General features: G+C 55.6%; 1 protein-coding gene across 3 annotated transcripts in view; it reads right to left on the minus strand.

Moving 5' to 3' along the window:
* DOCK1 (dedicator of cytokinesis 1) overlaps positions 1-15,450 on the minus strand; it is a 525,518-nt gene extending 510,068 nt beyond the window's left edge. For 2 of the 3 annotated variants that reach the window (XM_078434961.2, XM_078434960.2), the window contains exon 1: positions 15,145-15,440. In XM_078434961.2, coding sequence (XP_078291087.2) covers positions 15,145-15,190 — 46 coding nt within the window. In that variant the 5' untranslated portion in view covers positions 15,191-15,440. Of the gene's footprint in view, positions 1-15,144 lie in introns of all 3 variants that reach the window. The other variant, XM_078434962.2, reaches the window with a different exon arrangement.
* Between the last annotated feature and the right edge of the window lie 2,650 nt (positions 15,451-18,100).

The raw sequence follows: 18,100 nt of genomic DNA on the forward strand, positions 1-18,100 counted from the left end.
AAAAAAGGGGGGGTGCACCTGGGTGGCTCAGTCAATTAAGCATCCCTGACTCTTGATTTCGGCTCAGATCATGATCTTGCAATTCCTGAGATCAAGCCTCAAGTCGAGCTCGGTGCTGACAGCGTGGAGCCTGCTTGGGATTCTCTCGGTCTCTCTCTCTCAAATTAAATAAGCAAATGTTAAAAAAAAAAAAAAAAAAAAAAAAAACTTTGAGGAACTGTCAAACTGTCTTCTAATTTTTACCCTTTTGGGTGGTTCCATTGTTTGTAATGGTTATATAAATAAAAACCTATGTAGTTTCCTCTATTTTGCCTCCTGGCCTGCAAAGCCTAAGGTATTTGTATCTGGACCCCTGCAGAAAAAGGCTACAGATCTCTGTTCTAAACAAAAATGTCTCACTGTTCCTTTTGGCTGTTCACTGCTCTGTAATTACAAAGTACTTCAGTATATATGATCTACTTTGACTTCACTGGCATTTCATCACCATGTCGCAGGGCAGCAGAGACTGACGGCAAGACTGATCATCACATGACAGATGATCAGAGGCTGCCGGGAGTTCCACAACCACCAGGACCTGGAACCAGGACTGGCCCTGCCATCTCCCTTTGCAAACTGGGCTTTCCTTCCTCTTGCCTCCTGTTTACCCCAGTCCCTGCACTCAACCCCAACGGCCAGACTGAGCATCACATCAAGAAGGACTTGAGGGGGGGCGCCTGGGTGGCGCAGTCGGTTGAGCGTCCGACTTCAGCCAGGTCACGATCTCGCGGTCTGTGAGTTCGAGCCCCGCGTCAGGCTCTGGGCTGATGGCTCGGAGCCTGGAGCCTGTTTCCGATTCTGTGTCTCCCTCTCTCTCTGCCCCTCCCCTGTTCATGCTCTGTCTCTCTCTGTCCCAAAAATAAATAAAAAACGTTGAAAAAAAAAAAAGAAGGACTTGAGGGGCAGCTGGGTGGCTCAGTCGATTAAGCTTCTGACTCGGGATTTTGGCTCAGGTCGTGATCCCAGCGTTGTGAGACTGAGCCCTGCATCGGGCTCTGCACGGAGAGTGGAGCCCATGTGGGATTCTCTCTCTCCCTCTCTCTCTCTGCTCCTCCCCTGCTCGTGCATATGTGTGCGCACTCTCTCTCTCTCTCCCTCTCTCTAAAAATAAGTAAACAATAACAAAAAAGGAAAGACTCGAGAAGCAGCTTTGTATCAATGCTGAGAGGAGGGAAGCACGGGGGCAGGTTCTAGGAACAACAGAGTCATAAACATGCCAGCAATGACCCCAGTGACCTGAGAATACATGACCACAGGTGTCGTAAGCTACCTGGTCACCAAGCTTGTCCGCAGCACGGCACCGGACATCCACTTTTGTTCAGTTCAGAGCCCCTTTTTGGGGAGCCACCCACAGTCAGGGGTGAGGGGGCTGTAAGGCCATTTAACCCAATCGCACACCGGATCCCTGAGTGACTCTGCCACGCGTCCTGGAGGGGTCGCACACCCGGGGATGGGACTGTCCACCAACAGATTTGCAACTGTCACGTTAGCTCCCAACGCTTGGCTGAGGTGGAATCCCTCTGTCCTGCCTTCATTCACAAGGGACCACAGCAGGTGCAGGGAACAGAGAAAGGAACACAACTCAGCCCTTGTCCTCAGGGGCCCTCCGTCCAGGAGGGGACATGGGTAAGGTGCACCCACTGCTCCCGTCACTGTATGTGGCAGGACTGCAGACAGCAGCGTGGGGGAGGGCCCTCATTCAGCCTGGGTGAGTCAAGAAAGGTTCACAAGTTGAGCTGAGCCTAGGAAAGCTTGGCAGGTGGAAGGTAAACAAAGGTTATTTGCAGGCAGAGACAAAAACATATGCAAAGGCACTGTGGCACCTGCCAGAACGCACAGGGCTGACTGTATCAGAGCTTGGGTAAATACCACCAGACATCCCTTGGCCAGCCGGACTGAGTCCCATCCCTTCTGTGGGTGGGAGTCCCCGGCATGGGTCCCCATCCCCACCTCTCCCTCCTTTGGCCTCTCCAGGCTGACCCTCAAAGCAACACTCCCTAAGGACGATCTGAAGAACCGTGGCAGCCTGGCCACGGTGCCTGGGGGACCAAGATGCTTTGGTGCCTTTGAAAAATGGGCAGTGGAACACACATGATGCTAGAAGGACTTGAAAATAAATCTTGTGAAGTTAATAGAAGGACAGCAATTTGGAAGAAAAATAATCACATTTCCCTCCTGCTAAATCATGATTTGCCCCTGGAAAAGTCAATTATATTAAAGAAAATAAGTTATTATTTTCAGGGGGGAAAAGGAGTCTTGATAAGTGCCTTCATTCCAGCAAACAGAACTCTGAGAACAAATGCCTGAGTTCCCAGATTTCTGGAGGCTTCAGGGAAGCCTGAATGGTATTCCTTAGAAAAAAGGTGGGGAGAGTCCGTAACTCCCCCGTAGTCTGCACGTCTGTCCCAGGACCTGACCCCAAAACTGCTGTTTGTCTCTCAGAAAGGAGAAGAGGGCGGCTGCGAGGTTCAGTCCGTTGAGCGCCCGACTTTGGCTCAGGTCATGATCTTGCGGTTCGTGAGTTCGAGCCCTAAATCAGGCTCTGCACTGGTGGTGTAGAGTCTGCTTGGGATTCCCCCTCTCTCTCCCTGTCTCTCTCTCTCAAAATAAGTAAATACACGTTTTAAAAAGTAATAATTAAAAAAAAAGAAAGGAGCAGAAACACAACTGACCCCCATGCACCCCTACCCTAGGTTTCCTCAGCCCCCCCACCCTTCCCCAACGCACACCCTTCAGGCATCAGTCCTGCAAGTTTCCAGCCTGCCCTCCCGGGTAACACTGTCGTGAGGCCACAGCAAACAGCCAGTGGGTGTTGCCTAAGGGTCAGGCTTCACCCCTGCACTCGAACCAGTGGCTCCCACAGAAGAGTCAGCAGCTCTCTGGGTTTTCAGAACCGAGCGATCTGGCGGGCGGTGGCCAGGGATTCTGCCAAGCACCCCAACACTGCCCAGGACGGCCCCCCGCGACCGGAAGCTCTCCGACCCAGGAAGTCAGCAGTACACGGGGCCAGAAGTCCAGCTTTACGTGAATCAGCTCATCTAATCCTCGAGCAGCTCCGCAAGGCAACAACTACCACTCCCCACGGCCGACCGGCGAGCCAACCGGGGCCCAGAGGGGCTGCAGAGTCCCCCAGGCATGCACCCCGACCTGGCGCTAGTCCTGGCTGTGGCGGGAGAGCCGCCACAGGAGGTCACCTCCTGGCAGTGACGTCACGGAACAGTCACAGGAAGAAGGTCCCGAGCCTCAGACAGGTCACTTCCTGGGCACCGCCAGCGCCACTGGGCAGAGCCGGGCAGGGCTCGTCCGGATTCAGGGACGGCAGCTTGGGACCCTCGCGCACTACATCGGCCCAGAATCTGCCTCGGGACGCCGGGCTAATGCCATCAGGAAGGCACAACCACAGCGCCGTCAGCTCCCCTCGACCCCGACTCCCCGACCCTGGGCTGCACCTGCCCCCCCCCCCGCCCGTGCTCTCTCCACCCCCCTCCCTTACGCCCCCTTCTGCCTCAGGACTCCCAGGCCCTGGGGACGCAGGGCCATTCCCGCTGGGCCCTCAGCCCTCACACACACTTGTCCCCACAGCCCGGCTTGGGAACAGAGGGGTCGTGTCTTCTAGAAAGGGTCCGGAGGCAGAGGTGATGAAGGGTCAGACCCGCAACGCAGGGGCATAAATCCTAACGAGCTAAAGCAGGAATGGGCAAATCGCAGACTGTGACCTGAGACCAGCCAGGCACCCAGCTGGATAGGAATAGAGGAGGAAACGAGGCCAGAAGGCGACGAAGGACATCTTTTTAGAGGGTTTCTGAGCAGGCAGTGGTCACCACAGTCTGAGAACTCTGACCAGAGGACCCAAGAGCCCAGGACTGATAACACGCTCTGGGAGGACAAACATTCCACATGTTGATTTAGCCATGAAAAAATCAAACACATCCGTGTCCCTGCATCTCCCAAAGCTCCAAAACACAGAGTTTTCAGTAATTCACGTAATGGCAAAAACGGAGTCTGGGTGGAGAGGGGAGGCTAACCACAGGTCGCCTCCCTCACACCGTGATGCCCACACACTCCCTGCACCCTCGTCAACAGGTCTGACTGCGGGGTGTCGCCAGATCTGCCAGGGCGCGTTCCGCACACACGTTGAGCCCTGCGCAGGGGACGGTCTTCCTCTCCACACTGAGACAAACCTGAATTTTCCAAACACCGCCAGCCCCAAGAACTTCACGTAAGGGATTGCTGACTGTACCACAACATGTGCCCCAGGAGGACGGCTCCGCATCCCCAGGGTCCAGGAGCAAAGCTGGCAAGCAAACTAGGAGGGAGGAGGGAAGGGAGGAAGGAGGGAAGGAAGGAGGGAAGGGAGGAAGGAGGGAAGCAAGGGAGGAAGGAGGGAAGGAAGGGAGGGAGGAGGGAAGAAAGGGAGGAAGGAAGGAAGGGAGGAGGGAAAGAAGGGAGGAAGGAGGGAAGGAAGGGAGGAAGGAGGGGAGGAAGGAGGGAAGGAAGGAGGGAAGGGAGGAAGGAGGGAAGGAAGGGAGGGAGGAGGGAAGGGAGGGAGGAGGGAAGGGAGGGAGGAGGGAAGGGAGGAAGGAGGGAAGGAAGGGAGGGAGGAGGGAAGGAAGGGAGGAAGGAAGGAGGGAAGGAAGGAAGGAAGAAAGGAAGGAGGGAAGGGAGGGAGGAGGGAAGGAAAGGAGGAAGGAGGGAAGGAAGGCAGGAAGGAAGGAAGGGAGGGAGGAGGGAAGGGAGGGAGGAGGGAAGGAAGGGAGGAGGGAAAGAAGGGAGGAAGGAGGGAAGGAAGGGAGGAAGGAGGGAGGAAAGGAAGGGAGGAAGGAGGGAAGGAAGGAAAGGAGGGAGGGAGGGAGGGAGGCTGGTTTGTTATTTGAAGGCATTGTTCTCTCTTACCTCTAACTTCTTGGTGGCTCATAAGACCGCACTGCTCCCCGATGCTGGGACACTCTCACCTTCATCACTATCCATCTCGCACATCCGTTCAACAGCCCAGCCTAGTGCTCACACAGAACCCTCAGCGGCTCGCAACGTTAATTAATAACTAGACAGCCTGTCTAGTAGTAAAACAAAAACTAGAAAACTTGAGGAAAAGTAAAGCTCACGACGCCACGCTGCCCTTTTCCAAGGAGAAAGCGATTAAAACCATCACCAGAAATGGCGTTTTTTTCTCTGTTAACAAGTTGACATCAATAACAAGTACCAAGTGGAACTTTCTCCTCCTGAAAGAGAAAATGACAGAAAGTAGTACTTGGTCCTCCCGAAAGTTCTGGGGCAGACATCTCCTTGCTAGCCCCCCCAGGCACAGCTAGGAGGGGAACAGAGCGCTCCTATTTCCCCGTCTCCAGGGGCCTGAGGCTGGGGATGGTAGATAAGGCCCAAGAGTGGCGCCCAGGCCTGGATTCCAGGCATTCTGACTCCTAGCCCAGTGCTCTTCTACCCTACACCATAATGGCCCCCCACCTGACTTCAAGTTACTGCAGCTATGCCTTTATAGCTTTTTTCAGTACCTGCTGAGTCAAAAGGACAAGGGTTATTTCAAATTATAAACATTCCACTCTAATAAACAAAAAGCCAACACTTAGAAACAAAGACACGGTTCTTATCATTAGCAGGCTTTAGGAACCCCGCCTTCTGAGGCCAAAAGAATTCAGAAGATACAGGAATGGGGCCTGGGGGGGGGGGGGGGGGGGCTGCGTATGTTTTAGGATGGTGAACAGATGTGAAGAGAACTCGTTTGGAAGGCAGCCTCACTTATCCTCACGGGTCAACCTCCCCTTCCCCGTCAAGAGTGCTCTCTGGGCTCGGTCCACAGTAAAGGACCTCCTGAAAGCTACAGGACGTAAATAGCAGAAAACAGGCCAAGGAAAAAGGCAGCACCTGTCGTCTTCGTGTCTCTTCGGGTCTTTGTAGGGGTCTGGACATCCGTTCTGGGACAAAACGATGTGACAACTTACAACTTTTGTCTTCGATGGCAATAATGCGAAAGGGCTCATCCTAACTCCTGACTGCTAGGACGGGGGTGTTGACAGCAGCATGTAGAGGAGATCCCCGACATGCACAACCTCTTCTTGCAGGGACAGGGACTGCATTTCCATGCCCCGTGTGCTGTTGGGTCTGGCCAGGCACCGAGTTCCAGGCACAGGAATGTAAGTGCCGGGATGGGTGCCGCCCTCCAGCCCGAGCAGGCAGGAAAAGCTCCTGTGAACTGTCCTCCATTTCTCCTGTCCCCACCCGCAAGCTGAAAGGCGAGACCAGGAGCCTTGTGGAGGGCAGAGCCCCAGGACAGAAGGAACCCGAGTCCTTGGACGACTAGAAGCAGCAGAGCCCCTGAGCCCTCCCCTTCGGCCACTTGGACCGTGACACAAACGAATAACAAACTCTCGTTGTATGAAGCCAAGGAAACGTTGGGGTTGTTTGTTACAGCAGCCAGCCAACCCTAATTCGGAAAAGAAACCACAACACTTACACTTACACCTAACAGTGCGTGCACCTCACATGTGCAAGGTAGTTAAACAAAATCACTCAAGACGGCACGCAGATTGGGCATCGCACTCCTGAGCAAAGGCACACTCCGACCAGAAACAGAAAACCCCACCAGGATGAGGACTCCCAGAGACGTTTTTGGTGAGAGACTGATCCGTGTAAGCCTCAGCGGGCTCCCTTCATCTGGTCCCTCTGGGGATCAGGCGGGACTCGGACCCCTGATACGACCTCAGAGCGAACACTAACATTCCAGGGAAGCCACTCAGCACCTCTCCCCATCTTCACCCCTCCCTTACAACAAGCAGGGTCTGCAGAAGCAATACAGCCCATGTGGCTTTAGTGGCAGTCAGACTCGGGGGGCTGCGGGGGAGCCTGAATAAAGCAGAGATTCAGCCTCAGGCAACACAGTCAATAAAGGGTGAAAGAAACTGTTACCGGGCACAGACCAGGGGCCAGGTCTGTGCAGGGTTATCTCTCTTTATCCCCAGAACCGCCCCAGGAGGATGGTATCATCCCCAATTCACAAGGGAGAAACTCAGGCTTACGGTAAATAACTCACCCAAGGTCACTTGGCTAGCAAGATAGGGAGCTGAGATTCAGAGATGGATCTCTATGACCCCCAGTCTGTGATGTTTTGGGCACATGCCACACGCTGAAAGAAAACACCTCGTTCTCCTGGAGGCACCCACATTTCACAAGCTGACAGATATCCGTCTGGGGAGAAACCACCTGGTTTTAAAAAAAGAAGATGGGGCGCCCGGGTGGTTGAGCGTCCGACTTCGGCTCAGGCCGTGATCTCGCAGTTTGTGAGTTCGAGCCCCGTGTCGGGCCCTGTGCTGACAGCTCGGAGCCTGTAGCTTGTTTCGGACTCCCTCTCTCTCTCTCTCTCTCTCTCTCTCTGCCCCAACCCCCTCGCATTCTGTCTCGGTCTCTCTCAAAAATAAACATTAAAAAAAAACAATTAAAAAAGGAGAGAGTGCCCGTGTGTAGGTGCGTGCAGGTAACCCGACGGCTGCCGAGCGCCCCGCGAACACCGTGCTCACGGCCGATCGTCAAGAAGCGTGGCGTCTTTCATTTGTCCCCCTCCTCCCTCGGGAGTCAAAGCAGTCCCGTGACCGCCCAGGGCCTCTGCAGACTGCGCATGGCGTGCCTGGGTCGGGAGAGCCACCTGCGCGGCCTACGAAGCGAAGCGCTCCCCCTGGAGTTGTTCCCCTGGGCCAACAGTGACTATGCAATGCCGGTACGAAAGGCGCTCCTTGCCATCACCGGACAACTGGCATGCCAGACCCACAGGGAGCCTGGCCATCCTACCCACATTCCAAAACGACAAACGATGAGAAACTAGAAATCCGTCCAAGCCCATGCCTCCGCCTCGAATGCTGAAGGCAGGTGAGCGCAAGCGGGGAGAGTGGGAGGAGACAGCCCCCCAGGAAGAGCTGTCCCCCTGTTCCCCAGGTGCACTCATGTGAATGACGACACTTGAAACCTGTTCAACTTCCTTCAGGTCTCAGATTACCTGATTGCATCATCCTGTCACTAATTCGATTACAAGAAATTTCCAGAGCTGAACACTGAAACCGATTCAATTCCTTCAATTAGATTCTGGGAGCCCAGGGTGGGGGGGTGTCATATTGTGAGCTCCCAACACCCACCTCCCTCCTTCCAGGCATCCCCCGAGGAACTGGGACCCACGACCTTACAGAAAAAAAACATTCAGGTGGTGGTGACCAAAACATCACGAAAATTCACAGGAAAAGCCTTACTTGTGATAATCACGTTATAGGTTATATCCCCCAAAATGCAAACACTGAAGTTCTACCCCCCTCCCCCCATAACTCAGAATGTACTTGGATGCATTTGGGATAGGGTCCTTAAAGTTTATTTATTTTGAGGTGGGGGAGGGGTAGAGAGAAAGGGAGAGAGAATCCCAAGCAGGCTCCATGTGCTGTGGGGGTTCAATCCCACAAGATCCCACCAACCCTGAGATCATGACCTGAGCCAAAATCGACTGAGCCACCGGCCTGCCCCTGGAGATGGGGTCTTTAAAGAGATGATTAAGGGGCACCTGGGTAGCTCAGTGGGTTAAGGGTCCGACTTTGGCTTAGGTCATGATCTCACAGTCCAGGAGTTCAAGCCCCGCTTTGGGCTCTGTGCTAACAGCTCAGAGGCTGGCACCTGCTTAGGATTCTGGGTCTCCGTCTCTCTCTGACCCTCCTCTGCTCACACTGTCTCTGTCTCTGTCTCTCTCTCTCAAAAATAAATAAAACGCTCAAAAATAATAAAGAGATGACTAAGGGAATGAAGTCATGAGGGTGGGCCCTAATCCAATGAGAAGATGGAGACACAAACATAATGGAGGGCGAGGACACAGTGAGAGGACAGCCATCCATCCACACACCAACGAGAGGCCTCAGACGGAACCTGGCCGGCCGACACCTTGATCCTGGACTTCCAGCCTCCAGAACGGAGGAAGGAAACTCCTGCGAGTCTCAGCCGCTCAGGGTGCTACTCTGTTAAGGCAGCAAACTACCCCACATACGTTACATGGTGATTTGAGGGACGGTCCCAAAGCACTTCCCACCTCATTAATCAGATACCATATGTTTTCACTCTTATGTGGATCCTGAGAAACTTAACAGAAACCCATGGGGGAGGGGAAGAAAAAAAAACAAAAAAAAAGAGGTTAGAGTGGGAGAGAGCCAAAGCATAAGAGACTCTTAAAAACTGAGAACTGAGGGTTGATGGGGGGTGGGAGGGAGGGGAGGGTGGGGGATGGGTATTGAGGAGGGCACCTTTTGGGATGAGCACTGGGTGTTGTATGGAAACCAATTTGACAATAAACTTCATATATTGGAAAAAAAATCAAAGCAAACTTAGGTACAACAGCTACTACTATTTGCATAAGCCACGTTAGGAAAGTGCCTGAAGTCTTCAGCTCCTGTGAACCTCCCGAATCAGCCTGACCTTGTAGACAAGGCCAACCATTATCATCCACTTTGAAAACGTGGAACCGACTGAGAGAGGCTCAAAGACTTGCTCCGGGTCACATCAAAGATGAGTGGCCGCACCACGGCTAAGACTCCAAGTTCTGACCCTTCACCGGGTCCCATCCTCAGGGCTTACCTCCCAGATGACCTGAGGAAGAGTCTGAACGTGGTGGCCAGTGGGTCAGCCAGTGCGGTGTGGGGGGAAAAAAAATAATCCAAAAAGATTTCATACGATTCCATTAATGTAACATTCTTGAAATGATAAAGCTACAGAAATAGAGAACAGGTTACTGGTTGCCAGGGTTTAGGCAGAAGGGAGGAGTGAGGTGGGTGTGGCTCTAAAAGGAACACAGGAGAGGTCCTTGGGGTGATGGCAATGCTCTGACCTACATCCATGTCAACATCCTGGCTCTGGTAGGACACTGGAGTGTGGCCGGATGTCACCTTGAGGGAAACTGGTAATGAGTATGTGGGGTCTCTCTATATTATTTTTTTTAATTTATTTATTTTGCGGGGGGGGGTGGGGGGGGGCATACACACAAGCAGGGCAGGGACAGGGGCAGAGAGAGAGGGGGAGAGAGAGTCCCAAGCAGGCTGTGCACTGTCCACTGCGGGGTTCAATCCCACAGACCGTGAGATCATGACCTGAGTTGAAATTAAGAGTCGGATGCTTAACCGACAGAGCCACTCAGGTACACCATCTCTGTATTGTTTCTTACAACTGTATGTGCTTATAATTACCTGAAAATACAAAGTTTAATGCAGAAATAAAGAGGAGGAAAAAATAATAAAAATAAAAAATAAACAAAAGAAATTAAAAAAGGAAATAAAGAGGAGGAAACAATAAAAATTAAAATCAAAAAATTAAATTAAATTAAAAAAAAGAAAAAAGAGGAGGAAGGAAGGACTGAAGGAGGGAAGGAAGGAAGGTAACATGTGAAGGAATTATTCACAAACCCTAAGACAATCTGATAAGACGTGATATCCTAGCAAACACTGGCACGACAATAAATTTAAAATTTTTATGTTTCCAAAGTAAAATAAGATTTGTAGAAATATAATATGCCCTAATTTGGTTTTTCTGCAACTCCAGTGAATGAAAATGTCTGCATTTCTATTTACTTACAATCAAATCTACTTTTTCTTCCCCCAAGTAGCAGCTTGCTTACTCCTCTAGATAACAAAGGAGATCTCGCTGCAACCCCGGCTCCCAAATTTATTTAATGTTACACTATTCCTAGCAATTATCATCACTCAGAACTAATCTAAATACACACAAGTCATGTTCCCCAACACCAAGTGAATGTTGCTTTCCCCCAATACAGGGGCAAAACACACCATTAAGAAATCAACTTCGGCAGAAAAGTATTCTTCTAGCCACCGTGTCTGTCAAATCCAAACAGAAAACCACTACATTTCTGAACTGCACTTTATTAAATAAAAAATAAAAGCAACACCCCATTGAGTGCTTGGCTTATCTCATACATGGTGCTGCCCCCTGCTCTGCTAACATCATCTAACAAGAACGTTCCTGGTCTTTGTGGTAGGCAGGCTTAGCTCCCGGCCCACCTTCCAGGTGGGGAAACAGAGGCTAAGGAAGGTGAGTAATTTGCCTAAGGGCCACTTATTTAACAAGAGCCGGGAGTTAGAGGTGTTTGCAGCCCGAATCCCCACATCCCCCGTGTGAGCTGTCCGTACAAGAGGCCAGAATGAAGTGCCCACACTTGGGTCCACTGGGGTTTAGTCTCCCAAACATAACACAGCTGAAGGCTTGAACGAGAACCGTACTCTCCCCAAGAGCTCTCCGCCCCACCTCCGCAAGTTTTCTGTCGCTGCCCTAGGGAACGACCCCACCCTCAGAATGGACCACGGGGATAATCTCGCAGCTTTCCAAGATCAACCCAGCGACTCGTCCAGCTGTTGGCCAGCGGGGCTCTCCTGGGAAGCTCGGGGAGGGATCTGTTTCCAGGCTCGTTCAGGGTGCTGGCAGAATCCAGGTGTGCCTACAGGCCTGAGGTCCCCGGCTCCTTGCTGGTGGCCACGTGGGGGGACGGGGCGGGGAGAGGCGCTGAGGCTGAGCTCCCTGGGCTTTCTCTGGCCCTTGCAAGCGGGGCCCTACATCTCAGGGCCAGCAACTGTGCACGGAACCCTTCCCAGCCTGGGAACCTCTGACCCCCGCTCTTCTGTGAGCAGCCAGGGAAAGTCCTCTGCTTTGGGGGCCCACCGCTGCAAAGCCCTTTCTGCCATGTCACACACTTACAGGTTCTGGGGATTAGGGCATGGACATTTTGGGGGGCCATTAGTCTGCCTCTCACACCGTCTTCGAGAAAGGTGAGCACACCACCCTCGGGTGTGGTTCTAGGACATGCTGCATCTTTCCACCTCATCTCAGGAACAGGGTCCATAGGAACAGCTTGACCGGCACTAAGCCTAAGACTCTGCCTAGCTGGGGCAAGATGGAAAAGTTGATCCGGCCCAACCCCTCAGTGTGACTAGGCTGGATTTCATGCCTGTGTTAATAAACCAGATCCGTGAGCACTGACCCACCAAACTCAAGCCTAGGAGGAGACCTTAACAGGCTGGTAAATTTCCTGGAGGCAACCCCAAGCCCCACTGGAATAAAAGGGGGAGGTGGGGACAAACCAGCATAGCCTGCCTTGCTGAGCAAGCAGCAGATCAGCTGTTTACTCTTTTCCCCATTTTTATAAAATAAATAAATAACCCAAGTGGCTCATTTGCAAACAATGCTTCTAACAGATTCCAAGTACTTGCAAACAATGAGCTGTGATTCATGTTTCCAAATGAGATGGAGTTTTATCATTTTCTTTCCCCTCGTGATTCATTCATCCCGCCAAGGCAGTGGCTGGAGTGAAAGCAAGGCCCACCCACGACCCGCCAGAGCCCTCCAAGGAAACACAGCCCTGTTGTTAGGCTCCCCCAAAAAACACTGTGGTTGGTAAGGGGGACGGCCAGTAATTTTCCCTTGGGAGGAAACAGCCAATTAGCTAATGGGAATGAATCCCTGCCCCGCAAGACATCTATCTTCCCTTCCCCTGGGAACCAGTGGGACCCTCCACTGCCAACCCCTGGAACAGCGGACAGCCCGGGCTGACCTGGCTGTGCGCATGCACACCTTTCCTTCTGCCCAGGATCCGGAGTTTGCCTGGAGGGGCTCTAGTTATTTAAAGCTCCTTGTAACGCGGAACAGGCTTCACCCGCTGAAACTACGGAGCGCGGCCGCTTTCTCCTCCGCCTAACGGCCATTCCCACTGTTCCTAGCATTGCCTGGCAAAACCGTCCAGGACACCTTCCTTCCCTGGCAACTTTCCAACACAGACTTTTCTTAAAATCACAGTATGAGCCAAAGGCGTGCGGACAGAAGTCACCACAGTGAGGGCTAGCTAAGCTTCTGGAAAGTGTGTGAGCTAATGGGAAGGGACACAGCCACGTTCTGGCCACCACCCCAGCGAGGAGACCCTGCTCACTCGGCCGCTGGATGCTCCCTTTGATCTTCTCCAAACTAGACAGCCTAGCAACTCAACAGGTGCCACATGTACAGTGTCCTCCCGGACACCGTGAGGTCACCCTGGTCACGCTGGGAGCCAACAAGAGGTGTCCAGGGATCTCAAAAAGTAGTGTTCCGAAGAGAAGCTCCTCCCCATCTCCTTGCGCTCGGTGGGACCACGGCATGAACTCCAGAGCCAGGTTCCAACCCCAGATACGGCACTTACTAACGGTGCGAGCATGCATGTTCTCTCTGCCTCAGTCAGGTGGGAGTGACAGCAGAACCCCTGCCAGGACTGGGGGTGGATCACGGGTGGAGCTGTTCCCTGCCTCCACAGGGCCGTAGGTGGTCCTGCTCCCCTGCTGGCCTCCGGCCTAGCCCCAGGGCTCCAGCCCCTCCTCGATCTGTCCCCGGTGCATTCCAGTCCTCAGTGCACTCCTCACGCACACACCCCCGGCCGGCTCTCCACAGCCAGGACCCCTACCGCCACCACCCCTGAAGCAGTTCCAGCCAGAAAGTGCACCCCACACCTCCCTCGAGAGCTGCAGGCAGACAGGGACGTTTCTATCAGGACACCTGCGAGGAAACCACAGGGAGGCACCCAGGGTGCGGTCTCCACGCTCAGGTCCCAGGGCCCTTTAGCCCACCTCTGTCGTTGACCTCTGTGCCCACGGCTGAGCCCCAGCTTCCTCTTCTCTGAAAATGGGGTGGGAAGACAGCTCAGCCACAGACAGTGGTCCTGAGGCAAGAAGGACCCCCAGCCCTGCATGTGGAACAAGACCAGTGTGGGCCAAGCGGACCTAGGACTGTCTCAGGGCTGTTCCCACCGCAGCGGTCCCCAAAGAGCTCCCCTGCCACACCACTGACATCTAGCAAAGGTGAGCCACTGGAATCACAAAAAAAGAAAGAACGGTGAGGGCTAGGGCCACCCCCTGGTCTTCCCAAAGTCAAAGGGGGAGGTCTGGAGCAGACCAGCCCTGGGAGCCGGCACCGCACTGCGAAGGCCTGTCAGGGGCAGCAAGGGGGCCTGGGCGCTGCGGGAGCAGGAGCCCCAGGAGGGCACAACCTGGCCCGCGGAGACGAGGCCAAGGTCACAAAAGGCCTTACAAGTCAGGCAGAGCCTAGCCTGCGTGACGGAGGCGGTAAAGGCGCAGGAGGAAAATCACACTGAAAACCGGGAAGCTCCGGGGTCTGGGATCGCGGAGAGCAGCCTGGACCCAGACTCCAGCCAGAGGTGGGCAAGAGCCCGGCAGCCAGGCTGCAAATCCCCGGAGAGCAGGGCAGCAGAGCGCAGCGGGGGCTGGGGTCCGTTGGTTCTGCCTTTAAGGAAAGCCTCGCAGTCTGGAATGTGTACTCACTCGGTCCGAAACGTAAACTTGCAACCCGACTCTCCCCACCCCACCCCGCCCCCCCCCATCACCACCACACTCCCCTCAGGAAACGACAAAGAGCGGCGGAGCCAACACAGTCCCGCCCTTCGCCTCCCGCTCCCCGAGCCCGGGGACGCCGAAGCGCTCGGCCGGCCGCTCCGCTCCGAGGGTCCCGCACGCCCCGGGCCACGGGGCCACCAAGCGGCGGGCAGGGCGCCCGGCCCGGCCGGGTCGCGCGCGCGCGCGCGCGCGCCACTTCCCACCGGGAGAGCACAACTCTTCGCCGGGATCGCTCACTGCAACTCGCAACCGCCCGGCCGCCCGCGGCCGCAGACCCCGCACCGCGCACGCAACTTCACCCCAGCGGCGGGAAGGCGCCGCAGAACAATGACCCCCGGGGCGGCCCGGCCCGCCCACCCCCAGGGCTTCGGGCCGCGGGCGGGACGCGCTCCCAGCTCGGGCGGCCCGGGAGGCTGGCAGGCTCCGCCACGGGGAGCCCGCCCGGGACCTGGATGGCGGGGCTCGGGTGGGGGGGGGGGGGGGCGACCCCGCTCGCCCGCGTGTCCCCGGCCCTGCTCGGCCCCGCGCTCCGGAGTGGGGGCGGGGGGGGGGGGAGGGACGCCGGGCGCTCGGGCCGGGCCGGCGGCAACAGGCTCCGGCGCCCCCGCCCGCCGCGCCCCGCCGTCCCCCCCCCCTCCCTCCGTAGCGCGCGGCGCGGGCAGGCCGGGGCGGGCGCGGCGCGAAGTGGGGCTCCGGAGCTCACCCACGCCGTATTTCTCCTCTCTCTTGGTGGGCACCCAGCGCGTCATGGCGCCGCCGCGAGAGCCGCCGCCGCCGGGCCAGGAAACTCCGCGCCTAGGCCGCCATTTTCCATTCCTTTCGAGCCGCGACAGGATGGGGAGGAAAAAGTTTGCGGCGGAGGCGGTGTCATGTGGGACGGGGCGGGCGGAGCGTCGCGGGCCGGATGGGAAAGGCCGGGAGCGCCGGCGGGAGGCGGGCGGGCCCCGGGCCCGAGAGCACTGCCCCTGCGCGGGGGACCCGGCTCCGCCACCGCGCGCCGCAGCCCGGCTCCCGCGGACCCCCCCCCCCCACCTCCCCGCCCCCCCGGGGGCGGCGCCGCGCCCTCTCCGCGGGGGACCCCGGATCCCGGGAACCCTCGCGGGGGCCCGGCTGTCACACGACTTGGGGGGGCGGGGGGGGGGGCACGTGGGCCGCCCTGGGCGGAGGGGGACCCGACGCGCTTTACGAAGCTCGGGGTTGGCGCGGCGCGGCAGTTACACCGCGGGCTCGGTGCCGCCCCCGGGGCGTCCTGGAGCGGAGCAAACCCGGAGGTTCCCTGGGAGGCGCCTTCCAGAGCACGTGGTCCTTTCATTCGGGCGCCAAACATTAACTGAGCACCTAGGGCGGCCTGGCCAAACCAGCCAGAACCTGGGGGGGGGGGGGGGGGGGGGGGGGGGGGGGAGGAAAGTCACCAGGGGTGGCTGGCCTCGCTGGGGCTGGGGCTCCCAAGGCGGCCGGCGAGACGTGTGCGCGCTGCGGGGTCAGGGAGTGCTTCCCGGGGAGGTGGCCTCTTGCCTGGAGTGTTCGAGGAGTGCGGTTACCCAGGGAGGCCCAGAGACCTCATCCTCCTGGGGCTCCCAGAAACTTCTAGTTCAGTAGGACTCTGTGAAGGAGGGGAAGAGAGGAAGTGGGGAGAGGGGCGTGCCGGGGAAGGAGGACTCCGTCCGGGCCCTGAGCAGGTGTGCAGGGGCTCTTGGGACTGTGGTCTGCACCCCGCAGGTGAGTTCTCAGGCTTTCAGGTTTTTCCACACCAGTAAAAGCCGGGGCTTCGGGTTTCTCCAAGGAAAAGCTTAAAACAACACACACATTATGGGGCGCCTGGGTGGCTCCGTGGATTAAGCATCGGACTCCCGATTTCAGCGTAGGTCATGCTCGCGGCGCCCCCGGTTGTGGGATGGGCGGCTCTGCTCCGAGTATGGGGCCTGCTTAAGAGTCTCTCTCTCCCTCTGCTCCCTCTGCCCCTCCGTTGCTCGCACTGTCTCTTAAATTAAGTACATAATCACACAACACACATCCATTTATTTTTACCATAATTTCAGAAAAGATGAAAACCAAGAAAAGGAGGAAGGAGAAATCCTCAGAATGCAGACAGCTCCGTAAGTGGAGTTAATTTGGAATATTAACCAGCCGCCTTCCTGTCTCCTGCCCCCAAGAACCAGTGACAATGGCAGTGGGCCTGGGAGCCTTCAAGGATTGGAGGAAGGGAGGTGAAATGGATGGAAAGCTTCCTTCTCAGGGGTAGGAAGAGACCTGGGAGGCAGAGCTGGGCAGGGAGCTAGTGGGGCCTGGGGAAAGCCCGGTGGGCCACCATCGTGCTGTAGGGAATGCCCTTGCCTGCCCTTGGGGCCACTCTGGGGGGGGGGGGGGGGGGGGAATCTCAGCATCCCACCCAGGTTGGTTTGCGTGAATGAGAAGATAACGTGACCTGAGAGCTCTTGGCATATCAACCGCAGGCTCATAGAAAGTTACAGTCCTTTCTCTAACTGACAAGGAAGTTAAATCTCGCAGAGGAAACGGGCCTGGGCTCTAATCACATGTGAGGGAACAGCATGTACAAAGGCCCTGGGGTGGAACACAAATCCTTCAAGGAACTGAAAGACTGAAGCATAGAGAAAACGACAAAGGGACACAACATGAGCCTGCAGACAAAGGGTCGCATTAGGAATTCACATTCTCCAAAGAAAACCTGGCAAACAAATGCTAATGATTCTTACCTTCTGTTTTAGGCCCAATTTCAGTTCTGCTCCTGTGGCTACTCATTGGGGAAGATGGGTGTTGTAGTGAAAGGCCAGGGGCTTCAGTCACGCAGAGTCAGGGGGCCTGGCCTAGCCACTGCCAGCTGTGTGGCCGGTCTCCTATTTCTGGTCATTGTTCCAGAAGTTCTGAACCTTAGGGTTCTGATCTTCGTACATATAAATTAGGGGCAATAACACCAGCCTCGTGGGCCTTCTGAGGATCACAGGAGAACATGTGGCCGCACACATAAGATGCTGGAACCATGGTTGGCTTCCTCCTCTGATGCTGCCTCCAGGCTCTTTGATAACCTCATGGTTCACAATTTCTAGAACAATTGCCACTTTCGCTCTGATAAAGGTGACCCACGGAATATATAGATTGATGTTTACATGCTTTTGTGAAACTGTCATATAAGTGAATTTCTAAATCAGACCTTTTGAACTCCAGATGGACCATGGAACCACCTGTTTGAGACACAGAGGTTTTGGTCCCATTATCGCAAAGTGTGCCCGAGCCTGGCCGCGACGTTGTGCATGTGGCGAGCTCTCAGAAGGTTTGTCAGCGTTGCCTGGCTGACCCCAGTAGTGGTCTCATCTTGTGGTTCTAGATCAAGTCCGTGGCCCTGGCTCCCTGCCCCGTGGTTACGTGAGCTCGGGACTGGCTACATGCCCAGAACCGGGAGCCCTGCGTGCTGGGGCCGGTTGGCATTTTTAACTCCTGAGTCCACATGTCTGGGCCACAGATCACAGCCACACCTGCCAGGCCTCGTGCGGACTTAGGTCATGCTTGTAGGTGTAATCTACCCAAGAGCACTGGAACTCCTGGCGCCCCAGTCCTAAGCATCAGTGGAGGTTCAGACTAGTGACCTCCTCCTAAGATACGGCAGAATCTTGAGGCAGAGTCATAAAAAAGCTTAATCTGTG

Source organism: Panthera onca, chromosome D2 (assembly GCF_046562875.1).
Source record: "Panthera onca isolate mPanOnc1 chromosome D2, mPanOnc1 haplotype 2, whole genome shotgun sequence".
Lineage (NCBI taxonomy): Eukaryota > Metazoa > Chordata > Mammalia > Carnivora > Felidae > Panthera > Panthera onca.